The sequence below is a fragment of the Melospiza melodia genome, chromosome 2 (assembly GCF_035770615.1).
Source record: "Melospiza melodia melodia isolate bMelMel2 chromosome 2, bMelMel2.pri, whole genome shotgun sequence".
In the NCBI taxonomy this organism is placed as follows: Eukaryota; Metazoa; Chordata; class Aves; order Passeriformes; family Passerellidae; genus Melospiza; species Melospiza melodia.
In genome coordinates, this window is record NC_086195.1 from 90,689,366 (window position 1) to 90,716,407 (window position 27,042).

The window sequence follows — 27,042 nt, forward strand, 5'->3', positions numbered from 1 at the left end:
AAGATAAAATATGTGACTTTTAAGCAGGGAATTTCTGAGAATTCAGGAGAGAATAAGAAGTGAGGGATGTGGGGGGGGCAGGGAAGAATTAAGGATAAAATATGTAAAAATCAGAGGATTTTAACTGGCTGCAGTGCCACCAAAGTCAATCACCAAAGCTGCTTCTAAAGTTCTTGCTGGCCATAAGATATTTTGAATTGTTGCTTGCAGCTTTTAGGTAGGAAAGAAATTACTGCAGCAGTATAACCAGACACATCTGTGTTTGGGAAAATCCCCTGTTTAACCTATTTGTTAAAATCCCCTTTAAAGCAGGGACAGAATGACATTGTTTCTGCTGCAGGAATGGTATAGCATGTGCTGGTATACTACTGACCTGTGCAGTGATACCTAGTTGATAGGATTTATCTTAGTGGTAAATTATGCAGAAAATACATAATGTTTCATAATGTGAGATGCATACTCAAGAATGTTTAGATGCTTCATCCTGTCTGGTAGTTAACATTAAATTGAAAACATGAGTAGTTCAAGTAATTTTGTGTGTGTCATTAGGATATTGCATTGCAGAAATAGGAGTATAAACAAGGTACTGTATGGTTTTTGTGTTCTGATGTACACAGTTCATGTAAGGGCATTTTATCTTTGAAAACTGGTTCGCTCTGAATAGGAGCAATTCCTATTTTTGTTCACTTCCTTTGGAAGAAAAAGGCTATAAATCTAGGAGCTCAACATAAATTTTTACCATCTCTACTCACCTTTCTGTCAAGTACTGCTATTGAATGGAGCTTGCTAAGGGAGTTGGTAAATCCCATCCTACAAGCTTCAAGGCCTTTTATGTTATAACTTTCCTGTCAATGCCTGAGAAATTATTGTTTGAAATAGTTGTCAATTCTTCATTTTTATACCTCCCCCCCCTCCGTTAATTTCTCTCTAGGAGTTCTAAAAGTACTCAGAGTAAAAAGAAAGGTCCTCGTACCCCTAGCCCTCCTCCTCCAGTACAAGAGGAAACTCCACTGGGGAAAAAACACAAGGAAAAACATAAAGCAAAAGAACGTTCAGAAGAAAAGGCAAGGGACGTGAAAGAGAGAGGGCGTGACTTTGAAAGGCACAAGGAGAAAAAAGAGAAGCAGAGGTAAGTTATGTTGCATCATTAGCTTTTAACTCTAACCTTGCTTTTAAAATTAAATTCTATAGAACACTGAATAATAAGGGTGGTATTACCTACTTTGCCAACAACCTTTTCAGTCCTCAGTGAAGTATTTTCAGTATGTTATGTAAGTGGGTTGATAGACTACAACTAACAGATTGGTAGGTTTTAATTGCATTACTTAGTAAGTTTGTGAAATGCCTCTTTGAAAGCTTCATTATTTCTCAAGAGGTTGGATCTTCACCAGTGGAGCAGGTTGTTTGCCAAAATCTTTATTGAAGTCATTCACTGGTCTGATTGCATGCTGTTCTGAAATCTTAGAGGACTGATATCTTCACAAGTTGGCAGTGTGCATTTAAACTCTCCCTAATCTTCAGTAGGTTCAAGTATTTTTGAGGTTGTCAAAGACTAGTGACATTTTAGAATTGCTTCACTTTTGCATTTATACATATTTATATATTAAAAAATGGTGGAGTACTATGACTATTCTGTTATTTTCTGGAGCATACTTGTCCACTTAAGCTGAACAATACATGATCTGCATTTTTATGTCCTGAATTTTCCTGCCAAAAGTAGGGTACATGTTGTGACGTTTACTTTGTAACTGGCATAGCAGACTAAGGATTGGAAGAGCAGTGAATCATGCATTTTTAATTGATTAAATAAATTCCACCATACTTACTTGAAAGTATTTTATTTCTCTCATGATTGCACACTCTCCATTATTGGAAGGAAGTCACAAGCAATAGAAAGGAACATTCTAGGTAGTGCTGAAAGCACCATGACAGTACTTGTATTATCATTGTACTATAACCAGATATTGCTGTGGTGACTACAGCTTTGTAGTATTCTGTTGGATTTTTGTCATTTTTTTCTCTGTTTTTCACTTTTGGATTTTTGTCATTTTTTTCTCCTACATAATAAAAATGAAGTTGAAATGTCAAATTTCTTTGAGGTATGGTCAGTGAAATAGTTGAAGGTTTTAATGGATTGCTTTCATTCACTTGCTGCTGGGATTAGCCTCTAAAAATATGTTTGAGCTTGGAGCTGCGTAAATAAAGTTCTGATATTACAGAAATGCTTTAATAAGGTAGCAAAATATTTCTCCATTGGTAAGAATTCTGATTTACCACCACATGAAATGTTGAGTAAAATTACAATAAGGTTTTTTTTGTTTTACCATGTTCTAGTTTTTACAGTCCAGTGTAGCAAGAAATTTAGTGCATATCTTGCATTCTTGAGATTTGCTAGCTTAAGGTAATTTCATGTGTGAAATCATAACAAATGACTGTATAACATATGGTAATTGATATGGTAATCACATGTTCTGTCTTGGAGGTGTCTGTAGTTTCTTAGAATTGTGCTAATGCCTCTTAGCCTGTTAAACAAGCTGCTGTTTGTGTTTCCCAGGGATCCGTCTGAAAGCTCCCGTCGACAGAAGCGTTCTCCCAGTCCTGCAGATCACTCTGGCAGTAATTCTTCCCCTTCCAGGGAGTACTCACCACCTGCAGCAAGGCGAAAGCAAACCTCCCGCGCTCCAGCCAAGTCAGCCACTCACAAACATAACTTCTCACCCTCACGCAGGTGGGAGGTCAATTCTGTGGATTTTATTTCCTTTAATGCTTCTGGTTTGGAAACTTCCTCTCTTGGTTTGTCTACTTGTTTGTGAGTCTGCTGTGAATGTTTGTGCCTCAAACACTTAAGCTCTGAGACTTTTTTTTTCTTTGCAATGTTACTACACGGGGGGGTATCTGTCATGCATATGTTTTGCCTTCAGGTAGAACTTCAGAAGTCTGATATGAGATACAGTCAGTCTGTGAGCCTTTGGGAACTTTCTTCCTCCCTAACCTTCCCCTTTTTAAGAAGTGGAATGTGGAAAAATATTTTACCTTTGAGATTGGAAATGGGGGCAGAGTTTTTCTCTTCTAGAACGGGTAAAATGATATGCAGGTCCTGGTTCTGCACCTCTTTCTTGAGAAGCAGGCACAACTGGCTAAACAATGCTGTACAAAGCTTCTTGCAGGAAGTTTTAGGGAAGGTATCATATCTGTTAGTTCTTGAGACTTTGAAAAATGTTTTACCATCCATTAAAAATGGAGTAGGCTCCTTATTTTGGCCTGAAAGAGTATAAGCTCAGGTTTAGGATGACAGTGCTAAATACTACTGTAGTCCCATGTATGTATAATGGAAAGCAAGGCATTCTTATTTTCTGCACCTCTGTTGAAGGGTGGGGGAGATGTCGTACATATTTCTGCATGCTGATTTATCAAAAGCAAAATAAAACCCATCCATTCAGCAATCCAAAGAGTTGTAAGCAAAAAGCAAACTGTTTGGCTCTTGTGGTGACTCCATTCAGCTGCAACAACATTGGATTGTTTTGTGGTAGATGTGACTGCTGGACATTTTTGCTATATTGGATTCTTCATAGGGAAGAGAGTTCTTCCTGGAGCAGTAGTAGAGAGTCTGCAAAACATCTCTTTTGTAGTCTTTTCCCTGTTTTTTAACTTACTCCAGTGTCCTGGTTTCAGCTGGGGTAGAGTTAACTTTCTTCCTAGTAGCTACAGCAATGCTGTGTTTTGGATTTAGCATGAGAACAAGACTGATAACACACTGATGTTTTAGTAATGATTACCACAGTTTCCCACAGCCTGCCATTGAGCAGGTGCACAAAATGCTGGGAGGGAGCATGGCCAGGACAGCTGACCTGAACTGGCTAAAAAGATATTCCATACCATGGAACATCATGTTCAGTGTATACACTAAGGGAGGACGTCAGGAGCATCCAATTGCTCCTCAGGGACAGGCTGGGCATCAGTTGAGGTGAGCAGATATGTTGTACATCACCGTTTGTCTTGGTTTTCTTCTTTTTCTCTCTCTTTTTGTTACCTCCCTTTTGATTGCTATTATTGTTACCATCATGGTTGTCTTTTACTTTATTTCAGTTTTTAAACTGTTCTTATCTCAACCCACAGGCGTTACTTTTCCCCCATTCTTCTCCCCACCCTGCTGGGGATGGGCAAGGGAGTGAGCAAGCAGCTGTGTGGTACTTAGCTGCTGTCTGGGGTTAAAGCATGACATCCAGTATTTTGTTCATCACTGCCTGCTTGTATCAAATGTTGTGCAAGGGAATGTTAAGCAGGGAAGATAAATGGGCCTTCTGCTAGAAGCAGGGAAGGCTATTTGAAATATTTTACTCCATACCATTGAAAGCATTCCATGCAAGCCAATCTTGGTAACTCTGAGTCTCAAAATAATGATTTCACAGGGAAAAATAAATGTAATCTTAATTTAAAGACAGTAAGTCATGAAAGTATTTTGGATTCTGTCAGTCATATCTATCATTGACAGAATCTTACATTGACTACTTTGGAAGTTTTGCTACTAATTCCAGGTTATCTGTTTCATTTGCATATGAATTGTCATCTTAGAGGCATGCAGGCTACTTGTTTCCTCAGGAACATTGAGATTTGTGATGATATGTTGTCCAGTGTGGCTTTATAACTCCCACTCTTCTCTTTGTCAGCTCTGGAGTTTTGTGAAGTAGAAGGGAGTTGGAGTTAAAGACAGTATATATTTAATGAGAAAGGATATTTGCACGTTACTTTGGTGCTGATAAGGGGAAAAATACACCACTACTGAGCCTAAAGACTTGAAGTGTGTTTTTGCCCACGTTAGTCATATTATGAGGAAATTTTTTATAGTTGTGTAAATTATCTTTTGTTGGTGACAGAATTTCAAAGATCAGAAATATTTTGTGTACGTTTTCTTATTCTATCAGATGTGAGTTTTCCATGTTTGTGTAAATAGTCATGTTGGCTAACATTTTAAGTAGGTATGTGTATGGTTTTTCTGGACCTAAGAACTGTTTAAAGATTAGTCCTTACAATAAAATGTATTTAGAAGTGTATAGGGAGAAGACACTTTTTTTGTAAAAAAATTTCAATGCTGTTCTAAACAAAAAATCTTAATTACATCTCATAAAAATGATCTGTGTAGTTTTATTATGAACTCCAAAAAACTATTTTATATTGAAGAAAAATTGGTTTTTGCTTGGGAATGGGAAAGAAGATACTGATGTTTTTTTCCTGACTCCTCCTTCCTTCCCCTACATTCTGGTAGCTATGTAATACAATTTGGATTGGAGAAATTTTTCCTGGGCATTAAACAAACAACTTTCATTTAAAGATAAGCCTATTTTGAAAACATATACTTGCCATCCTGGAGGGAAGCCAAGTTTGATGTTTTATAGAAACAGCATGTATTTTCAGCGGTCAGAGGGTAGAGAATACAAAAATTATTTTATTTGCTTTTTTGTATGGTATGTCAAGAACCTTTTAAGTCAAATTATTATGCCTGTTTTAACTCTTCCTTGCAGGTCTGCTTCTCCATCAGGTCAGCACCATTCTCCCATATCCTCCAGACATCACTCCTCGTCCTCACAGTCAGGCTCCTCTGTTCAAAGACATTCTCCTTCCCCACACCGCAAAAGGACTCCTTCTCCATCCTATCAAAGGACAGCCTCCCCGCCTGCAAGGCGGTCATCTTCCCCCTACCCCCCACACTCTTCCTCTCCGCCTCAGAGGAAGCGCAGTCCTTCGAGACACCGCTCTCCTGCCAGAGACAAGGGCAGGCACGATCGCGATCGGACTTCACAGTCTCATGACAGGCGCCACGAGAGGCGGGACGGTATGAATGAAAATAGCACTTCAGGGTGGTTTTTGTTTGTTTGCAAATTGCATTTTGAAACTTGATTTTCAAATTGTGGCATTGTGTGCACCCATCCCAGTGGCTGGGAGTTGAAGAAAATACTGGCTGTGTTTACTCTGGCTGTGCTGGTGATGCTGTTTGCAGGTACTGTGTAATAATGTACCCCTGGCAGAACTGCTTATGTAGGCTCAGCTGATTGTAAAGGTGCTTGAAGGTATCTGTGTAGGTGTTCTGTGTGTAATGCAATGGCGGTGTCAGTACGGAAGTGATTTTCACAGCAGGCTGCACCGAAGTAACTATTATTCTTTTCTGGGAGGTGCCCAAATCCAGTCCCCACAGATTGCTTTCTGTTGTCTCTGTAATTGACATTAAGTGAGGTGTCTGCAAAGAAACAGTCATTCCCTCTGTTTGGGTAATATGAGATGAGCAAACATGCTGTTTGCCTCGAGAGACAGATTACAAAGAGTATGTATGTCAGCTGTGTTTTAGACTGGCTGTAAACTTACCTTTCTATTGCAGTAATATTATAAATACATTGTAGAAAAAGCCCAAAACAAAACAGACCCCCCAAACCAACAGATTTCAACAGGGCACTGGGGCCTTACAGGTGGTCTAAATATAGCACAAATGTTTTGGGAGTGTGTCTGTGTGTGTGTAGAAAATAAGAGGAATCCATGATCGGAAGAATAATGACCCTACCTTAAAATTTTTGAAGTGCTCTTGCTCTTTAGTATTTTTGACATTTTTTTTATTATTCTTACTGTGTTTTGAATGGGTAAATATCTGTAGAGATTAATATTCAGAATAAGATCATTAAAATTTACTAAACGTATGTTGGTTAACTCAGCATGATCTTGTCCTATTGATGTATTAATTTTGATTTGGTAAGTGTATTTTGAGTATGTTGAGTATTTTAGTGTTCTTTGTGTGCTAAATACTTGCTTGCTCAGATTAAGCCAGGTATGTAACATTCTTTTGAACGTTTTACAGAAACAAGAGGGAAAAGAGAAAAAGAAAGAGAAACAAGAGATGATCGTGACTATGACCAAGAGCAGAGTACCTCCAGGGACCACAGGGATGACAGAGAGTCTCGTGATGGAAGAGACCGGAGGGACGCGAGAGACACTAGAGATCGGCGGGAGCCGCGGGAATCCAGAGATACTCGAGACTCCAGAGACACGCGGGATTATAGCAGGGACACCAAGGACAGCCGTGACCAGAGGGACTCGCGCTCCACGCGAGACTCCCATGACTACAGGGACAGAGAGAGTCGAGATGCCCATAAAAAGGATGACCAGTATCAGGATGACTTGCGTAGCTATGGGAGATCCCATGGCAGAGAGGAGAGCTCTCGTGCTGAAACAAGGAATGACTCCAGAAGTGACTCCAGAAATGAGAGCAGAAGTGATAGAATTGGCAGAAGTCGAGGCCGAGGTCCAGAATTATCTGACAAAGGTATTGCGTAATTTAAAAAATTCATGTGTCCCTATCATTGAAGACTGAGGATTTGCATTCATACTGCTTTGTTTGATATTTGATATGCAAGTACTGCCAAATAGTTCATGCTTTTAAAGCTGTGTTCAGTTCTGTTGTCATTAAATTAAAACTGTTGTTGAAATTTATAGCACTTCTGTCTTCTCCATTCAATAAAGTGGCATAACATTGGTATTCTGCCATCCCATTTTAAAACAAAGCCTAACCCTTACATCACTCTGTTTAATGTTTCTGCAACCCTAGGTTTTCCCATTGGCTACAAATACAAGATGCTGATCTGTAGTGGAAAATTCATAGGTGGTAGTGCATCTCAGAGCACTGGGCAGTAGGTTTCTTATGCTCTTTCAAAAACAACTGCATGGTGTGTGGTGCCTGGAAACCATTTCTCACACACACCCACCTCTCCCTGCTTCACCACCCTGCCCCATCTGCTTTCCAAAAAGTGTGACTTTATTCTTTAAAATGGTTTCTGAAGTCTGATGCATTAATAATAATAATTATAAAAAACAACAACTTTTAATAATCTATAATTTATTTTGCTTTTTCAGGCTTGTTGTAACATTTTCATTGGGGAAATTATGTGCAGTTTTTACAGGAGAATGATCACTGCTTTCTCTGCCTATTTTTGCTGCACTATTAGCTTACAGCCTATTCAGAATAATTGTAAACTGGCTTTTGGACTGATACTTCTAGTCAGGAGACCTCATACTATGACCAGGGCATGAGGATTCAGAAAGTCTTGATTTTGCAGTTTGCAAATAATAACTTTAAACAGTTAAAACATATGAAATTTGAGTTGTTGGCTAAGTAGAGTTTGATGTTAATATCTTCAGCCCATGAACAGCTAATTCAAATTTATTAGATGTTAGTACATCAGTTGGTATAAAATATCAGTGGATTTCCTCGCATGTGGAAGCTCATGTTTTGTGTTGCTCCATGTCCATTAGGAAGTCGGGGGACCAGAGGATCCCAGGCTGATGGTCACAGCAGTAGTGGGAACTACCACGACAGCTGGGAATCGAGGAGTAGCTATGCTGATCGGGATCGCTATGACAGTCGCGATCAAGCAAGGGACTCGTCCTTTGAGAGACGACACAGTGAACGGGATAGGCGTGACAACAGAGAAAGAGGTATTTTAATGCCTGGTTTTACTCATACATGTATGAATGTGTGTGTTTCCCTCCTTTTTCTATCTTGTTCTGCCCCCATACCAATTCAAAAACAGCTCATCTGACACCACACACTGACACTACTCCTATCCTTTACATAAGATAACTTCTGTTGAAAGATCATTCATTGGCAGTGTATGCATGAATGCTGTCACCTTTTCTCCAGCCCTATGGCTAGGTTTTGGCATCTTCTGTGTTTATTCATCCAAGTATTATTAAAAAAACTAAACTTCAAGGGATCTCATTGTACAACTCCATTGCCTCCTCCTCCACTTCGTGGTTCACAAGCATGTTAAGCTTAGAGTCATGATTTCGTTTTGTTACTGATTCTGTTTGCCTGTATAGAAACATTATGTTTTTGTTCTGTAAATTGCTTGAGTGTGTTTTGGAGAAAGCCTAAACTAGACTGGCAATTATGGACTACTTGCTACTAAAGTAAGTGACAGTTTAAATTTATGCTTAATTCAAATATTTATTGTCTGGGAAGTTGAATAGTGATGAGTGCTTTGCTATTGTCAATGATTATTAACTAAGCATTGATACAGATACCAATGATCAGGAAAACAGCGTGCAAGACTTATTTTGACATAGTATGCAAGATGTCAGACTTCTGTACCAGAAAGTGCACGGTGTTGGCTTGAAGGAGCTTAGGACCAGCTTATACTCTGGAATATATTTGTATTGCTCACCAATTAAGAGAATAGGACGAGTTAGGGAAATGAAAATAGCGTGAAAATTGAAAGAGGAGCTGTGAAGACTAAACATGAAATTACAGTGGGTTATTTTCTGCCTTGAATTTTGATTTACAGGTGACAGATACATTCTAGCTGCTGTGTAATTTCAGTTTTTCAAAGAGCTATTTTGTATGCCACTTCAAAAGATACTTTTTAGCCTATTGAAACAGATCCGTTGTGGCTTGTTCCTGTGAAAGGCTCTGCTTCGGATTCTCTCTCATCTTCAAGGCAGGATTTCAACAGACCTAAACTCCAGGCTTCCTTTTTCATGTCAGCTGAAAAATCCTGAAGACTGAACATGTCCTGGGGGTTGGCTTTTGCAGTCTGGCTTTCATCTTTTTCACCTCCCCAGCCCAAATAAATCATACAGATATATATAGTATAATTCTGTACTCTTCATATCTTAGCAGGTTTTTAATTTATTAAGAAAAACAGCAAACATCCACCCCAAAAAAAAACCCCAAAACAAAACCCCAAACCAACAGAAAAAAAAGTTAGAAATAAAAGCACGCAATGACAACAAAATAAATTTCTAGGAGGGAAGTTGCTTTGAATGGGTTGTGTTTCCCTTTGGGGAGAAAAATAGAGAGCATAAATTCAAAATTTGTTGTCTTCTTCCTTAAAAACTGAGATCACTTTTTGTAGTAGTAAGTCCTCAGATTTACAATTCAAGACAGTTTCCCTAATTAGACTGCAGTTTTAGTGTCTGTCATTCTGAGAAAAATTGAGATATATTTTGATTCTGTGATATCCAAGGAGTATGATTTTTAAATGCAAGCTTGCAAATTTGAGCTGTCTTTATTCAACTAAGGCAAATATGCGAGTGTTTCAAACAACCACTGGAGCAGTACTTCACAAAATGAAGTCACATAAGAAGTGCTGACTAGCTGCATTTAATTGTGTAATACACTTGCAGTGTTTGATTCACATAAGACTTTCATGTGGATGTTTTGTCACCAAAACTGACATAACAAATAGGAGTTGCAGAACTTCTTTATAAAAATCTAATACTTGGTATGCAGAGTAAATCATATTACAGTGCTGTAGGCCCCATTAAAAAATGTGAAACCTGTTCACAGAACCGATTGTGTGGATTGATGGTTTAGCTTTTTAAAAAGGCAGAAATGTCACTCAGCTTTGCTTTTAATTTTATGTGGTAACAGGGGAGCGCTAAATCATTGTTAATTCACTCAAGGATGAAAATTGATTATACTGATGGAAATGCACGTTTTATTGATTTAGTTCTGTCCAAACTCTGCCTGCTCACGCCTAGTGGACATTGTCTCAATTTACAGCAAAGTGCACTCAGCCTCAGAGTAATGGACCGAGAAATACCAATCTCTGTTCATGCCATTTTTTCCCTCTTTTGTGTAGTGTTCTTCTATATATGTTGTAGGAAAATAGTTGTATTGATTTGTTGTGGCTCAAATACTACTAATGTGAGCATAGAAATTGCTATGAAGTAGTCAAAACTTATAGAAATGCTCAAAAATATCCAAAATACAATGAAGAATACATAGATAAGGCTGTGGCGAATGAATACAATTGGACAAATCAGATTTCACTATCCTTCTGGATCAGTCATTTTCTACATGTTTAGTTTTCCCTCTGACTCTAATCCACTATCTGAACAACAGGAAACTCAGATTCTAAACTGTAAGACTCTGCAATGAACACAATTTAAAACTTCTGGCAGCTCTGCTTCCCCTATCTCATCCTTGCCTCTCCCTATCTTGTAGATTTGGTTGTGTGTTTCTGTGCAGGGATCTCGTCTGTGATGAGACAAGCCAATATTTCTAATTTTGCAGAAACTTTTACTCTGTGTTGTAAACAGCTTGAATCCTTGTAAAGTACTTGATTCCTAATAGATTTAGGAAGTAAAATCTTTGTACAGAAGTCTTAACATTTCTTATGCATGCATTCCCTCTCAGCTTTTTAAGATTTTATACCAGATTTGGAATCACTGAGTAATGCTATAGTAATAGCTACATTGTGATGCATACATTTGTCTTTTGAAGCTATTCAGAAAAATCCGGTAAAAAAGTAAAGATTTTTTGGCAACTTTGGGTTTAGTAGGCAAAGCCCTCTTCCTCAATGTTGAAAAATTCTTTCAAAATTAGTTCTGCTTTTTGTCTTCCTTCCTCCCCAAAGGGAATATTCAAGTTTCTGCAGGGAGTTGCTTTTCATTTAATGCAAACCAAGATCTAGATTGTCAAGACAAAGGCTCTTTTTTTATTAGTGCAGGGGAAGCTGTGTATATCTGTTCAGCACTTGGTAATCAAACCTGCTTGTGTTTGCAGATCAGAGAGCAAGCTCGCCGGTACGGCACCAAGGACGGAGTGACGATCTCGAGCGGGATGAGAGGAGAGAGGAGCGAAGGGTGGATCGGTCTGATGACAGGAGAGATGAAAGGGCCCGGGAGAGAGAGCGAGAGAGGGAGAGGGACCGAGAGAGAGAAAGAGAAAGAGACCGGGAAAGAGAGAGGGAGAAAGAAAGAGAGTTGGAACGAGATCGTGCTCGGGAACGGGAGAGAGACAGAGAGCGGGACAAAGACAGGGAGCGTGAGCGGGACCGAGACAGAGACCACGACAGGGAAAGGGAACGAGAGAGGGAGAGGGAGAAGGAGCGGGAGCGAGAGCGGGAGGAACGAGAAAGGGAGCGAGAACGAGAGCGAGATCGGGAGCGGGAGCGCGAAAGGGAGAGAGGTCGAGACAGAGACAAAGAGAGAGACCGCCAGAGAGACTGGGACGACAAAGAAAAAGGAAGGGAAGACCGCAGGGATAAGAGAGAAGATATTCGAGAAGAAAGAGGCTCAAGAGATGTCCACGAGGAAAGAAAATCCAAGTGAGTGGATCTAAATGTTACTTCAGTCAAAGAAAAAAAATGGTAGTCTTTTACTGCTGAATTTGGTAAGTTAGTAGGCAGGGGAGTATCTTAAGGAAGAAGACAACCTATTTATGCATAGGCTTGGTGTGGGACTGTCTGCCCTGCATCTGTGTGGCACATGCTGGTAGACCCCAAATTGGTACTATGCTGGTGAAGTTATTCCAGTGTTTTGTTAGTGCTGAATCATGGAACTGCTCATGAGCTAAGAGTTGAGTCTGACAATGTAATTTTCCCTTTTATGTATGCTTGCATTGTCTTGCCTTTAATAATACAGTCTCTAATGGAAACATAGTAGAAAACTGTGGTACATTATGAAGTCTGAAATTCAAATAGCAGCCATCTGGGTCAGGGTTTGTTGACTTTGTTAATTAAATTTCTTTGGAATATGCATTACCCCTTGTACTACCAAATTTCCAGCACTGGAAGGCTACCAGTGAAGGCATGAAAAATATCCTCAGTGTTGTCTTGTGCTTCCTTTAAGTGCATAGCTGTTACTTGGAATGGCAACTTAGGAAACTACAGAACTTCATGACATCTTTAAATGTCTTCTGTATGAGGTGCTTAGACTTCAGGAATTGTATTGATGATAAACTCAAAGCGTCCTAAAGAAATTTGATGGTTCATGTTCCTTTTGCAGAAAGCGTCACAGAAACGAAAGCAGTCCAAGTCCCCGTCAATCACCCAAACGTCGCCGTGATCATTCTCCTGATAGTGATGCCTACAACAGTGGAGATGATAAAAGTAAGTGGGAGTGAGCTCTCTCTGCAGCTGGGCACAGGTTATCCTCTGTCTATGGAAAATAACTTGCAATTTTAAACACATAAAACATGGGGAAAGTTTTGTAACTGTTCTCCATATTTTTATGAGCACTACAATTTTTCTTCATCTTTATTTGTCATTTATCTTCATTTTGTCACTATGTGCTATGTCTACAAGGTGATAGTGACTTCCCCATCTTCTGTGTAAGGTGTATGTTTACCAAATTGGAAATTGTCTTTTGCTGCTGCAGCAGTAGAAAAACCTAAGAAATCTAACTGAAGTAATGGGCTATGTGTTTTAATGGATACTTTTTGGCATGCAGAGGACAGCAAATGCTCACATGTTCTTCCTACACAATAAAGGCTATGAAAAAATGTTCTTAAAGCAGGATGTTCTTTTTCTCATTTCCTTCTCATTTTGCAGATGAAAAGCACAGACTCCTGAGCCAGGTTGTGCGGCCGCAGGAATCCCGGTCACTGAGCCCCTCTCACGTCACGGAGGAGCGGCAGAGTCGCTGGAAAGAAGAAGAGCGAAAATCGGACAGAAAGGAAAGTTCCCGACGCCATGAAGAGCCAGAGTTTAAAGAGAGAGTTTCTTCAGCAGATAAGCAAAGAGAGCAGCCAGATGCTTCAGAAGGTTCCCGGTCCAGGGTTCAGGAAAATCTTGGACACCGTCCTTCTGAAGAAAGAGATGCTTCTGATAGAATGCATGATGACAGCAAGAAGAAATCTAAGATACAGAAGAAGACCACAAAGAAGAAGAAAGACGATGACAGTGGGGTGGAAAGGTACACTAATGAACCAGCAGCCGAGGAAAGCCAGGTCTTTTCCCCTAAGAAAGGTCAAAAAAGAAAAAATGTGGAGAAAAAACGGAAGAGATCCAAGGGTGATTCTGAAGTTTCTGACGAAGAAATTGTTCCACATCATAAAAAGAAAAAAGGCCCAAGAACCCCTCCTGTAACTAAAGAAGAACTGGTTGAAGCACCACCTGAGAAAGCAGTGGCAGAAGCCCCCACGAAAAGAGAAGATACAACATTTAGTGACTGGTCAGATGAAGATGTTCCTGAACGTGGTGACATTGTTGTTCCAGAAAGAACCGCTGACGATTCCCACAGAAAAAATCACAGGACGAGGGTAGAAAAGGTGGAAGCCCCTCATGTTACTATAGAGGATGGAGCACACCGTAAGCCTGTGGACCAGAAGCGCAGCAGCAGCCTCGGCAGCAATCGGAGCCACGCCTCCAGCAGGCTCAGATCCCCCTCCAATGAGTCAGCGCATCGCAGTGGAGATGATCAGACTGCACGGAAGAGGATCCTGCACAGTAGCTCTAGGGACAGGGATAGGGACAGGGACAGGGAGAAGAAGAGCTTAGAAATCACTGAAAGGAAGTCCCGAATTGATCAGCTGAAACGAGGGGAGCCCAGTCGCAGCACATCTTCAGGTAATGAGTTATATTTTAGTGACACTGACCTATCATTCTGTGTCCAAGTCCCAAATTGTTCTTCATGGCTCTAATTAGTGTGATAGGAGAGGGAGGTCCTGTCTGCATTTCACTGTAAAACTAGAATGAATTAAGATTTCTGCAAGTGTTAATATATTTGAAAAGCTGATTCTCAGTGGGCAGGATTACCATTTTGTTTACACCAAAACATTCAGTTGGATTTGGTTCATGCTGTCTGGGGAAGAAAGTAAATTGTAGGACAGAAAAACCTCATAGAGAAAATGCTTGTGCTAACAGAACATTGAGGTAATTTTATCATCTAAATAATGTTCTTAAATTCGTTATTAGTGTTAATTTTGGTATGGAAATTCCTGAAATTATGTAAAATTACGTACATTTTTTATGGTTCCTGTTAGGCATACTTTTAATGCACATGGAAATCATCTTCATTGCAAATCAAAATTGTCACATTTTTTTGTGTGTAGTTGCTGTGAAAAAAACAATAGGTGAAATATTTTAAAACTGAAACAGCATCAATACAAAAATATTTTCTTGTGAAAGCATTTTGGTTCTCTGTTCTTCTCATGGTTACATGCCTGAAATTATTTTTCTGAATTCATCATTTGTTAACTAAGGCATTTGTAGCTTTTAAAAGACATGTTATAAAAATTTGGAAGTGGCAAAAGTTACTTCATGTTTTTAAGTAAGGTTAAATCTTCTAAGGCAATGTGAAAGCATTGTTAATTTGATGACGCTTCTTTTGAGAAGTATATTTTCATTCCCGAATCTTTAAAATGCTTTGGTCTAGTAAAATGGTATTACATTTATGTGTCATAGTCATGCTTATATATGTAATCTTTTATCCAGATCGTCAAGATTCAAGAAGCCACAGCTCAAGAAGAAGTTCCCCTGAGTCAGATCGTCAGGTTCATTCCAGATCTGGGTCCTTTGATAGCAGGGAAAGGCTCCAGGAGCGAGATCGACATGACCACGATCGGGAACGAGAGAGAGACAGGAGAGAGGGGAGGCAGAGGGACTGGGACCGAGATGTGGACAAGGACTGGCCGAGGAGCCGGGAGCGAGACAGACTCAGGGAGCGAGAGAGGGACAGGGAGAAAAGACGGGAGCTGGAGAGAGAGAGGGACCGGCAGCTGCCTGATCCTGCTGAAAGGGAGAGAGAGAGAACTCTTGACATCTCCTCTCAAAAGGAATCAACAAAGCACAGTGAAACAAAACTGGACAGAGATCACGAAAAGGAGTTTGATGGTGCTTGCCGGGACTCAGCGGCTTCAGAGAAGGAGAAAACAGACAAAGATTTAGGACCTTCACAAGGCTTTGAAGATGGAAATGAGGCCGAAAAGGTAGAGAGTCTAGAAGGTGAGCTATTCTGGGAAAGAACCTGGACTAACAAGTGTATTATTCTTTCTCTTTTAGCATAGTGCTAAGTAGAATAATTTTTTATGGAAAAGCTTATTGGCTTCAGCTTCTCTGCTGTGGAAGCAGACAGTGAGAGAAATCTGATGAGCATCTTTCTTATTGTTAGTTATGTCAGTGCTGTTTCTTAATTTCTAGAGAAGTCTTGAGGCAAAGAAGCATAAATTATCCGAGCTAATTTCACAAAAATGCAATGATTCTGAATAAGCAGTTTACTAAAAGATAACACCAAAATTTAATTGCCTTGTTATATCATTTTAAGATCTATTTCTTATTTTGGGAGTGACAGGTAATGAGTGAAAAAGAAAGAATGTGGACTTGGAACTGTTTCTTAGGGGTTTTTTTCTGCCAGAGCCCAATTATCATAGAACTATTTGTCTGATTAGTAGGTGAAACATATGTATGACTTGGCACAATGGTCCCAAAATAACTTTCCTGAGGTAATCTTACAGATCTTTCCAGATCTAACCTTATCTGAGGTGATCTCAGTAATATCAGCTGAAAATGCAGCTTTGTTTTACTGGCCCTAATGATACTGGGGTAAGTGTGCTTAGAAAGGGGCAAGCACTGACAAATTCCTAGCAGTTTGTTACTTGGATTAGAAGCTTGAGCTTTGCAAGAATAGAGAGTTGGGAAGTGCTTTTACATGAACAACATAAAAGAAAGAGTCTAAATCCAGAGTAAATGGTGTATGTATGTTATGGTTATGCTCATTGTGTTTGCCGTTCTTAGTAAGAATTACCTGTAGTGTTCATTGTTGATTTGGGCAGTTAAATCAAATGCTGTCTCAAGAGCATGGTGAGGAATATTTAGTACTTAGGTCTTGTACCTGATTACTCACAAAGTGGTCTTTAGAGGTGAGAGATCCTGTTGGGAAAGTTTCATTTAAGGAGATTATCTTCCACTCCTTCCAGTGGAGTGGAAGCACTTGACAAAGATAGTATTTGAAATGAGCCTGGAAAAGCCTGACTTTGCTACAATAGACAGAATTAACTGTTTTTAAACTAGACGAAAAGCATGGTGTGATAAATCTGAGGGTACCATGTAACTTGAGAAAAGAGGTCATGAAAGGCTTGGGTGCATGACTTGTTTCCAAGGGGGCATCTATAACCATATAGGCTGTGCATGTTAAATGTGTTCTTAGGTCTAGCCTTTCAGTTTTGTTATGTATGCTTTTGTCTGTTTTTCAAATGTTATGTTCTAAATTCTCTGCAGGTTATCATCTGTAGGGTGTTATGGTATATTTAGGATTTCTTACTTTTTTTAGGAAAATCTATTTTGTAAAATATTAGATGGCATTCCATTTTATTAAAACATTGTATATAGCACGGTTATGATTTTCTAAGGTTTACTATACTTCATTATCTTCATTACTTTGTAACTCGTCTTTACATTGCTCCATTCAGTTGAGCTTTTAATGCAGAATTAATATATAAGTACAATTCCACATAAGAGTCGTAAAAGATAGTCTAGAAATTATCAAATTTTTACTTGAAATTCAAAATACAAAATAATTTTTAAAAATTACACTGAGAACTATTACACTGAGAAATAAAATTACATTGAGAACTATGAATTGTATTATTTTAAATTTCTTATTACAGTAAATTTTTAATGGGTCCAGGCACATAGTACTGGTGAACTAGTGTATGTGGTATATCAGTGTGGATGCAGCAGATGGATCTTACAGGCAGTGAATATTTAAAGTTATAAGACACAAAATGAAATCTAGTGTGAATCACCTTATTCTCCTTTCTAAAAAGGAAAAACTTGTTAGAAAACTTATTAGATGGGCTGATTTTAGGAAGGTATGTGGTATTTACTTGGGCAAATTACTGTTGTATATTGTCTTAACAAAATATTTCAGGATATTACTAAATTATCTTAATGTTTTGAACTTAATGTGTTTGCTTTAGGAGTGGGCTTAAACAATACCTAAGATGCTATATGCTTCCTCCAGAGCATTGCCAGATGGTCTGAGTAGTTTGTTTATGCTCTACTGGTTTGTCTTTTACTTGCTTTTTCCTTGCTGATTTTTAGGTTAGTTGAGGTTGCTACTTTTTTTTCCCTCACAAAAGCAAGCTGAAAATAACCCCAAAGAACAGGTGGGGAACTTAAACTGGAAGCAGTTTCACTCTGGCTGAGGGAGCTGGAAGGTATCAGAATAGTCATTCACAGAGGAGGATCCCTGTCAATTCTGTGCAGTTTGTGTGTCACAGCTCATTGTTACTACCCATGGTGGAGAATCATAATAAAGCCTGAGTTTGGAGCAATGGAATTTTTAAGTGCTTGAGTCAGATCTTTCAGTCTTGGAGGTGAGAGGATGTCCTTTTTGTGAACTGCAGAATTCAGTGTTTGAGTGTCTTGTGTTCACAGGTCCTAAGGAATGTTTCCACATTAAGCACATGTATTTGTGTGTGCAGATAGTATGTGGATGGAAAGGAGGGTAACAACTAAAAGAAGCTTGACATGGCTTTCTAAAAGCTCGTCTTGTGACTGCTACAAAGAATCTAAAATTCTGTACATATTGTTTCATTCAGGATACCTGTTACTTTTTGTATTTTGGAGTTTTGTTACTTATTTTAGGGCCTTTGGACTGAATCCTGATTTTAGATTAATATGTTAAAGCATCTGAAAGACTTTGTGGCAGTAACTTAATTTTTTATAAACTATTTATTATTGTAAACTTCATGTCAGATATCAGATCATCAACATGTATGTTGTGAAAATGGCCTTCTGTGAGTAGTTTGACTAATACTGCACCAAAAAATTGACCAGTGTATGTAAAATTCAAACTGCTGCATTGTATATGGGAGGTATAACTTCACTGTTTCTCTGGGTTAATACCAGTTTTTATGTTGAATATACTTGTTCTTAAAAGCTAACAGTTAATTTTGCTAAGCCTTTTTGTCTTCAGACAGTGTACAGCACGTTTAGAAAACAAATATCATTGCTTTAAGCTACAGTATGTATCTGTCTCTGCAGGAGGAGAGGATGAGGCAAAGACTAATGATGTGCAGTCACTGGGGTCTGGTGCTGGAGAATACGAGCCTATCAGTGACGATGAACTGGATGAAATTCTGGCAGGTGATGCTGAAAAGCGTGAGGATCAACAGGAGGATGAGAAGATGCCTGGTAAAAGTATATCAACCCCCTTTTGTGATTATTTGAATATAAAGATTAGATCCGTGTGCACATAATGCTGTTGTGATGTTGACAGTATTTCTGAATTAGGAGTGCAGTCTGTGAGCAGATTCTGTCTGTACTTGAATGCTTTCCAAGTGCATTGGGAAGAATGGAATTGCTTAATTGTCCTAAGTTCAATTGGGTAATCTGGGCTCTGTGAACTGCCTTTCTGAGCATTTAATTTGAATCCATCTTAGCATGTTCAGTTGTACTGTGACTTTTCTGAATGCATAAAGAATATCTCCAAACCTGCTGGCTAAGCAGGATCTGAGCAACCTTTCACAAAGGGATTGCAATAAAAATAAAACAGAATACTAGGCATGGGTTGAATTTTTTTTAATCCATATAGCTTTTTATTTCTATTTCTTTTTGTATTTCTGCCATTTTCCACCCATCCAAGTGAGTTTTGACAATCTTACATGAAAGGTCCAAGAGGTCTGCAGAACAAAGTTTGTCTAATATATATTGCTTTCAGGAGACAGCTGTGTGCACAGCATGTGAAATTCATCAGCTGTAGTAAGGGGTGGTGATGTGATAACTCATTCTCTGTCAATGTTTTTGCAGATCCAGTGGATGTTATAGATGTAGACTGGTCCAGTCTTATGCCAAAGCAGCCAAAAGAACCACGTGAGCCTGGAGCTGCGCTCTTAAAATTCACACCAGGTGCTGTTATGTTGAGAGTTGGCATTTCCAAGCGATTGGCAGGACCAGAGCTCTTCACCAAAATAAAAGAGACATGCCAGAGAGTGTTGGAAAAACCTAAAGGTAACTTCTGCGGGGATTAAACTGTCTTTTTGGTGTAGTGAAAAAGTCCTTATGAAATGTGTTCATTACTTTAGGTTTCAAAGACCACAGAAAGTGTATAATCAGTATTGTGTAAAATTACAGAAATGTGATACAGCATCATGTTAGTCAGATTAGTGTTTTGATTTCAGCAATGGTGAGGAAGTCTAGACTGATAAACAAAACAAAATTGATTTTATCTTAGTAGAATATTCGTTTTGTGAGACCATTCATGCTTTCCTAGCCTACAGTGTATTAGCAGTTTCTTAGAGAGCTAAATATCTTTTCCAGTGAACTGTATTATTACATAGTAGTAGTATTTCAAAAAAGAAACAAGAGTTCTTATTTTCATTCTAAGAATCCTTTCTAGAATTCATAGATAGGGGATTTGGATCAGAATGAAGGCACTAAGTTAAATATGTATATTATACCTCTACTAAAAGTGGGAAATACAATAATTTACAGGTTTGGAATTTGAACAAAGTGTATGTCATAAGACAGGCATGACAAATGGCATAGGCATCAATTGTACTATTGCTGTTTATTACAGTTCTGAGTGTTAGCAGGGCGTTTCCATGAGAAGGAGTACTAATTTTTCTCTTTCACGTCTCAGAAACTAGTTGAGCTGCTTGCAACAACTTGCATGGCAGAATGGTTCTTCTGGGACTATGAAACATTTGCTTTCTATAAGACCTCTATGCAAATGGTTGCAGGATCTAAATGTTAGAAAATTGTGGCTTATAAATAATAGTATCTGTGGAGCTTATGTTTTAAATCAGTAAATTCCAGTTCTTAATTTGAAACAATGCCTTTCACTTTACATTATTCTTTGTGCAGTGGTCTTGTTCTGAGAACCTCACAGTCTCAGATAAGTAGGGTGCAGGGGGGGGAATATCCAAAACTTTTAGCTGTGCTGATCTCCATCTTAAGCCATTTAAATTACTTAACTGTATGAATTGTGAGCTATTACCCCTGCTTCTACATTTTTTTTTAATCAAATAAAACACTGAGTCTTCCTGAGCATACAAACTGATATAGTCAAGGTATGAACTGTGTCTCTCTCCCTGTGAGCTTTAATTTCACTGTATTCTTCAACAGTTCTTACCAGGGATTCCTTGCAACAGCAATTGCACTGCAGGATCACTCCACCTGGCTGTTTGAAATGATTCCCGAATTGATCTCACCAACCTTTGCATGCTTCCCTAGAAATAAAGTCCTTAGTGATGATAGGAGGCTCTCCAGCACCGCCTTTGGACTGTCTTAAGTATACTTGCAGTCAGCAGAACTTTGCTCTGGAAGGATAGGGGATTTGGAGTGCCTCTCTTGATTTCCCTGTGGTGTGTGTGTGCAGTCTCACACATCAGAGTTTTACACTGCCAGTAGGCTTTCAAGTGTATGCACTTCCTCTGCAGTCTGCCAGGTGAATGTTCTCTGTGTAGAGATTACACAGCCCCAGCACATGTAGTCTAAAGAAAGGCACAAATACAGTGCTCTGAAAACTGAATGAATCTGGGCTAGGTGTGCTCAGTGTAACTGCAAGTGTAGCATTTTCACACTAGACTTCATGATTGTATAGTTTGTCTCCCTGTCTTATTCCTGAGGTTGGTGTTTCCATCTTTGTTCTTGCTGAGGAATAAATTGAAATATTTCTCGTAATACTATTAAATGCAGAAAGTAGGGAAATGATGTCTTGTTTCAGGGCGTTCTTTTTAAATTATTTTTTCTTTGGAACCAAAAATCTGTAGTATGTGACGTGATGGTATTGAGATTTTTAGCTGACTTGCCGTCTATTATATACAATTGTTCCTCTAAGGATAGGGCATGCTTACTTGCAAGATATGCTCAGCAAGCATCTGGCATCTGAGAAGACTCTGCAAGCTGTCCATGTTACCTTTGAAGTGGCCTTTTTGTGACTTGTCATTTATTTCCATTTTTTGATTGTCCATTGAGGTTGTCTTTGACTTCAGAGCAGTTCTCTTTAACCTGCCCTTCATTTCATGTAACTTTCTTGTTTCTTTACACCTTGTTTAAAAACTACTGAGTTTCATCCAAGTTCTGAGGTTTAAAAAATGCATCTTTGCCCTCTTCTGTGTTCATACTGCCAAGCTGCTGAAGCAGTCTTTGCTTTTGCCTTTTTTTTTTTTTGCTTTGCTGTATTTTCCCCAGGGTTCTTCACATCTTGAGTGAGGTGTTAAATTCTCTGCTGAACACCCAGCTTCACTATATAGAGGCAGCTGGATTGGATCAGCCATGTATCTTTCCAGCTTTTTGTCTATTACATGACAGTCTTCCTATTTATTGTAAAAGGGCTATAAATCAAGGAGCTCTGGTCTAGCCCTGTGTGCTCTTTTAGTCTTTGCATTTCATAGAAACAGGCTTGTTGCAGGGCAAGATTCACCTCACAGCCATCTTTTCTAAAAGTGTTCTTTCTGTGCACTGTTTCTTCTGGTTGATGTGTTGAAGGACTGGTCCTGTCACCTTGAGTTCTGTTAAATGATTTAGGTGAGCCAGTAGGAGGGGGTAGTCCATTGGCAGCTGCTGACTTGTTTTCCAGGTTCATCCACCACAAATGAAAAAATTATTCTAGATAGTTGTGTTTCACTTCTGCCTAGCCATACAAAACCAGTGTTGACACTAGCACAGTTACCTGGTGTCTTGCAAAGTGAAACTTGGGCTACTTTATGATTCATGCAAGTGGTAAGCAAACACCTTTTGTCCATCACACGTCTCACCATAAATCTTACCCCATCTTCTGTCCAAAGCTGTCACTTGACTTTTAGGCTTCCCAGTGATTGCTGTGTCAATATTGCTTTCCAGTGCTGAAACTAAATACAAGGCTATCCATCCTTCCTTTTCCATGGTGAAGGATTTATTAGTGTTATTTTATAAACTCAAATACTTTTTTTTACCAAACCTTGATATTGTTTAGAAGGCAGAAATACAAATAGTAAAAACGTTAAGAAAATTCATATGATTGTATGGTGCTGTTCAAAAATACCATGTGTACATTAATCTCTGCAAATCTCAATTCTTTCTAGATGCAGAAAACCTTTTTGAGCACGAACTGGGAGCACTGAACATGGCTGCACTTCGGCGGAAAGAAGAGAGAGCAGGTCTTCTCAGCAATCTGGGTCCGTGCTGCAAAGCACTCTGCTTCCGCAGGGATTCTGCAATTCGGAAGCAGCTGATGAAGAATGAAAAGGCAAGTGGTTTGCTGACAGTGCTGGGGCAAAGTGTGGGAACACAGATGCCCCTAAGCAGAGCTTTTCTCTGAGAGATAATTTTTGTGTTTGCTGTTCTGAAGGAGATCTAGTCCTTTAAATAATAAACTGACTTTTATTTAGAGAGGTTGCCAGGTATTTATTTTTTATATAAAATGAGAGCTTAATTTAAATTTGAGACTAGAGCTAGTTCCTGTTTCTTATCATTTTGGTGTTTAAATTCTGGAGATACATTTTCTATATTTAGAGTATACATAATAAAAATAATTAGGCAAAATATTATTTCAAAGGTAACTGTTGAATGACTTTCTTGCTTAAGATTCCATGTGCTTTTATAAGAATTGTAAGAATCCAAGTTAAAATTAAAACTTCTGCAGTGGGTTTTATGATTTTGTATGCTAGTAGAAAAATCATTAATTCTCCAGGTCTTTTCTAGTGATATGATTAGTATGATTTAACCTGTAATTATTGAGAGTACTTGAGGTTAATTTCCCAGCTTGCATATTAAAAGACATTGTTTTCAGTTCTTCCTTTTTTAAAATTCCATTTCCAATTTCAACAGGGTGCAACAAAACAAACTTACACAAATTCTGCAGCAATGGACAGCGACTTGTTACGGTTGAGTCTACGGTTATTCAAACGAAAGACTGTGTGCCAGGTTCCTGGGCAGGAAAAGACAGAGGACAGCAAAATTCCACAGCCAGCTCTCCAGCAGGAAGTGTGTGTGACTTGAGAAAATGGCTGCAGCGGCACTTCCTTGATTTTGAGTTGATTTCTTGCTACCAGTGTTGGTGTTGCTGTTTAGAACTGGTGGTTGTAAAGCGGCTCTAGAAGATGAAAGGAAATATTCCATTTGTACACAGTTAAAAGTATTGGTTTTAGATGTGAATAGGAGTGAAAAATTGAGACTTCTGTGTGGAGGTCTTCGCAATTTTTGTAATATTGAACCTTACACTGTAACATAAACCTGTTTTATGGTGCATCAAGTGTAATAATGTGAAAATGTCTGGGTTTAGCAGTTTATAACATCAAATGATATTAAACTGAGGAAAACTGTCGGTGTCTCTTTTTCCTTATTATTAATGGGTATATCCACCACCACCTTGGTCCCTCAGTCCACTTCTGAAATTTGTTAAATAGCTTGAGTCTATTTGCCTTCTTTTTTCCAAATCCTCTTTCTTATAGTAGCCTCTGGTGTGGATTTGGATCAAACTCTAGCTCTTTTCCGTCTTTAACGTAGGTTTTTAATGTAAAGGAAATTTCTTTTAATTCCTTCTGGACACAAAAACCTAGTCCAGTCAGTTAAGACTCCTTTTCTGTTGATTAAAGAGAAAGTTAAAAAAAAAATAAACTAAACCAAAAAAAAAAAAGGCAAGCAAAAAAAAAAAGCTTGCAGAAATTATTTATGACCAGTTTTAGGTGTCTGTACTTATGGGACTAACTGCATTTTGGAAATGCTGCCTGCTTTCAAAGGGACTGACTGGTGCATATTGAAAAACATCTGAAGAGGAGCACAGTCATTGGTCACAGCCAGCAGGGCTTTGTGTGGAAATTGCTTTTCAAACCTGATTTCCTTTTACAATAAGGTAACCCTACTTGGTTGGTCAAGGAAAGCCAGTTGATGTAATCTGCTTGGATTTCAGTAAAGTTTTTGTTACTGTCTCTCAAGTACCATTCTGGACAAAAGGGATCTCCGGGACACAGCTGGATAAGCACATCATGCGATAGGTGAGCAGCTGGCTCATGGATCAGGTACCCAGGGTTATAGTGAATGGGGTGACAGCAGAATGGTGACTGTCACTAGTGGGGCTCCATCCTCAGCCATGTGCTCTTCAACATCTTCATTAAGGGCTAACTAAGCTTCCCAGTGATACTAAGTTGGGAGGTACTCTTGATTCCCTGGAAGGCAAAGGGGCCCAGAAGAGAGACCTGGATAAATTAGAGATGGGCAATCACCACCCATGTGAAGTTCAACAAGAGCAAGTGCCAGATTCTGCACCTGGGATGGGACAGCCCTGGAAGTACAGACAGACTGGGGAATGAGAGGCTGGAAAGGAGCCCCATGGAAAGGGTCCTGGGGGCCCTGGTTGATGGCAGGTCAAGAGTGCCCTGGCAGCCAACCCTGTCCTGGGGTACATCAGGTACAGCATCCCCAGCTGGACAAGGGAGGGGATTGTCCCTCTCTGCTCTGAGCTGGGGCGGCCTCACCTCGAGTGCTGGGGGCAGTTCTGGGTGCCACAATATTAACAAGACATTAAACTATTAAAGAGTGTCTGAAATGAGGACAGTTAGGGAAGTGAAGGGCCCTGAGGGGGTGCCATAGGAGGAGCAGCTGAGGTCACTTTGTCCATTCAGCCTGGAGGAGAGCGGAGACATCGTTGTGGTTTTCAGCATCGTCAGAAGGGGAAGAGGAGGGGCAGGCACTGATCTCCTCTCTGGTGACCAGTGACAGGACCAGAGGAAACAGCATGAAGCTGAGATGGGAGGTTTAGGTTGGATGTCAGGAAAATATTCCTCACCCAGAGGGTGGTTGGGCACTGGAGCAGCTCTCCAGGGAAGTGGTCACAGCACCAAGCCTGACAGAGTTCAAGAAGCATTTGGACAAGGCTTTCAGGCATATGGTGTGATTCCTGGGGTGTTTTCTGCAGGGCCAGGAGTCTGACTTGGATGATTCCTGTAGGTTCCTTCAAACTCAAGACGTTCTGTGATGATTTTTGTATTCTGTTAATTATCAGGGCAGATCAATCCTATGCAGCAGCCTGAGGGTGTTTCACAGTTGCTGAGTTTCAGGAGGTTTTGTATGTTAGCTCTAGAGGCAGTGATCAATTATGTTTTTGCTGGTTATTAAGATTTCAGAGGCATGTTAGGAGCTTGTCAAGCCTGGGCTCAATTTTGTAAGAATTGTTTTATTACAAAAGGGGTGAGGGATCTTTGGATCATACCAGTAAGGTATCTTTAGGTAGTCTGTGTTGTCCTCCATATGAAACCAAGACTTCTAAAACCTCAGACTAAGTCTCTGTGTACACCTCTATACTTTTCCTGGCATTAAACTTGAACTGTTACTTTGAATTCTGCTCATAGAGAATCAAAAAAAAAAAAAAATCCATAGCTACACCTTGATACTGGATTTCTGCAGAGCAACTTGCTTTTGTTGTTCTCACACAGGTTGAAAATGAGTTATGAACCGCTAAATTTTTTGACAAGTTTATATCAGTTTCTTATCCTTTTTCTCAACTTGAACCAGCACACTGTGGTGGGATGTTGAGTGTGCTAACAGCAGGTCTGTCTCACATCTGTTGTGATGGCAGACAGTTGTATTGGCTTCAGGCAAAGGCCTGACTATGAACAGCAATGCAATTCAAGTACAGAGATTTCTTACTACCATGCTTTCTGTAACACCCAGTGCCTGAATGTTCTTCCACTACATTTAAAGAATTGTTGAATATGACATGAGGAAGTTTCTAGTTCTGTTTTTAATTCTATTTTTTTGAGTGCCCACACAGCAGTGTATAGTATTCATATCGAATATAAATAATGTGAGAAATCACTGCCTTCTTTTTTTTTTATACTCTTACTAAATGACGTGATTCAGGCCAAACTTAATTTTATGTTTTTCACTTGCTGGGCATTCTTAGCTTGCTAACTATTATTTGCGATGTCATTGATGATTTTATATACACTTATAAAAAATAACGTCTTAAACACTGTAGCACCTGAGCAAGAGTTAAACCAATTCTATTCAGCATTTAGATGTTCTCACCTGTTTTATAGCTATAGTAATGCTGCCATTAAGCTGAAAGTATCAGATCATTGCTACCAGTTATGTTAAAGCCTATTTTAACCTCTGTCTCTAAAAGACATAAAAATATTTGATAGCTAGAAACAGCCTTATCTAAGACTGCAGTACACAAAATAGATCAATAGTGTGGCATTTAATTACACTGTGCTTTAAACCATCTTCCTGTAAAACAGTCAAGGTGTATGTATACACTTAGTTTGGAGAAGAATATTTCACATTACCCTAGAAAATGCAAAATAAAGTAGGTCTGATGGCCTACTATGAGTATGTCCTGAAGTTATATGGT

The 27,042-nt window shown here is 39.2% G+C and overlaps 1 protein-coding gene across 3 annotated transcripts in view; it reads left to right on the forward strand.

The window, feature by feature from the left end:
• Positions 1–24,013, forward strand: part of ZC3H13 (zinc finger CCCH-type containing 13) — a 45,183-nt gene extending 21,170 nt beyond the window's left edge. For 2 of the 3 annotated variants that reach the window (XM_063149323.1, XM_063149322.1), the window contains exons 8-20: positions 932–1,129; positions 2,555–2,728; positions 5,520–5,830; positions 6,842–7,306; positions 8,293–8,475; positions 11,549–12,092; positions 12,772–12,875; positions 13,317–14,333; positions 15,201–15,710; positions 18,753–18,908; positions 19,518–19,718; positions 22,775–22,938; positions 23,520–24,013. In XM_063149323.1, coding sequence (XP_063005393.1) covers positions 932–1,129; positions 2,555–2,728; positions 5,520–5,830; positions 6,842–7,306; positions 8,293–8,475; positions 11,549–12,092; positions 12,772–12,875; positions 13,317–14,333; positions 15,201–15,710; positions 18,753–18,908; positions 19,518–19,718; positions 22,775–22,938; positions 23,520–23,690 — 4,198 coding nt within the window. In that variant the 3' untranslated portion in view covers positions 23,691–24,013. The remainder of the gene's footprint in view (positions 1–931; positions 1,130–2,554; positions 2,729–5,519; positions 5,831–6,841; positions 7,307–8,292; positions 8,476–11,548; positions 12,093–12,771; positions 12,876–13,316; positions 14,334–15,200; positions 15,711–18,752; positions 18,909–19,517; positions 19,719–22,774; positions 22,939–23,519) is intronic. The other variant, XM_063149324.1, reaches the window with a different exon arrangement.
• The last annotated feature ends 3,029 nt before the right edge of the window (positions 24,014–27,042 follow it).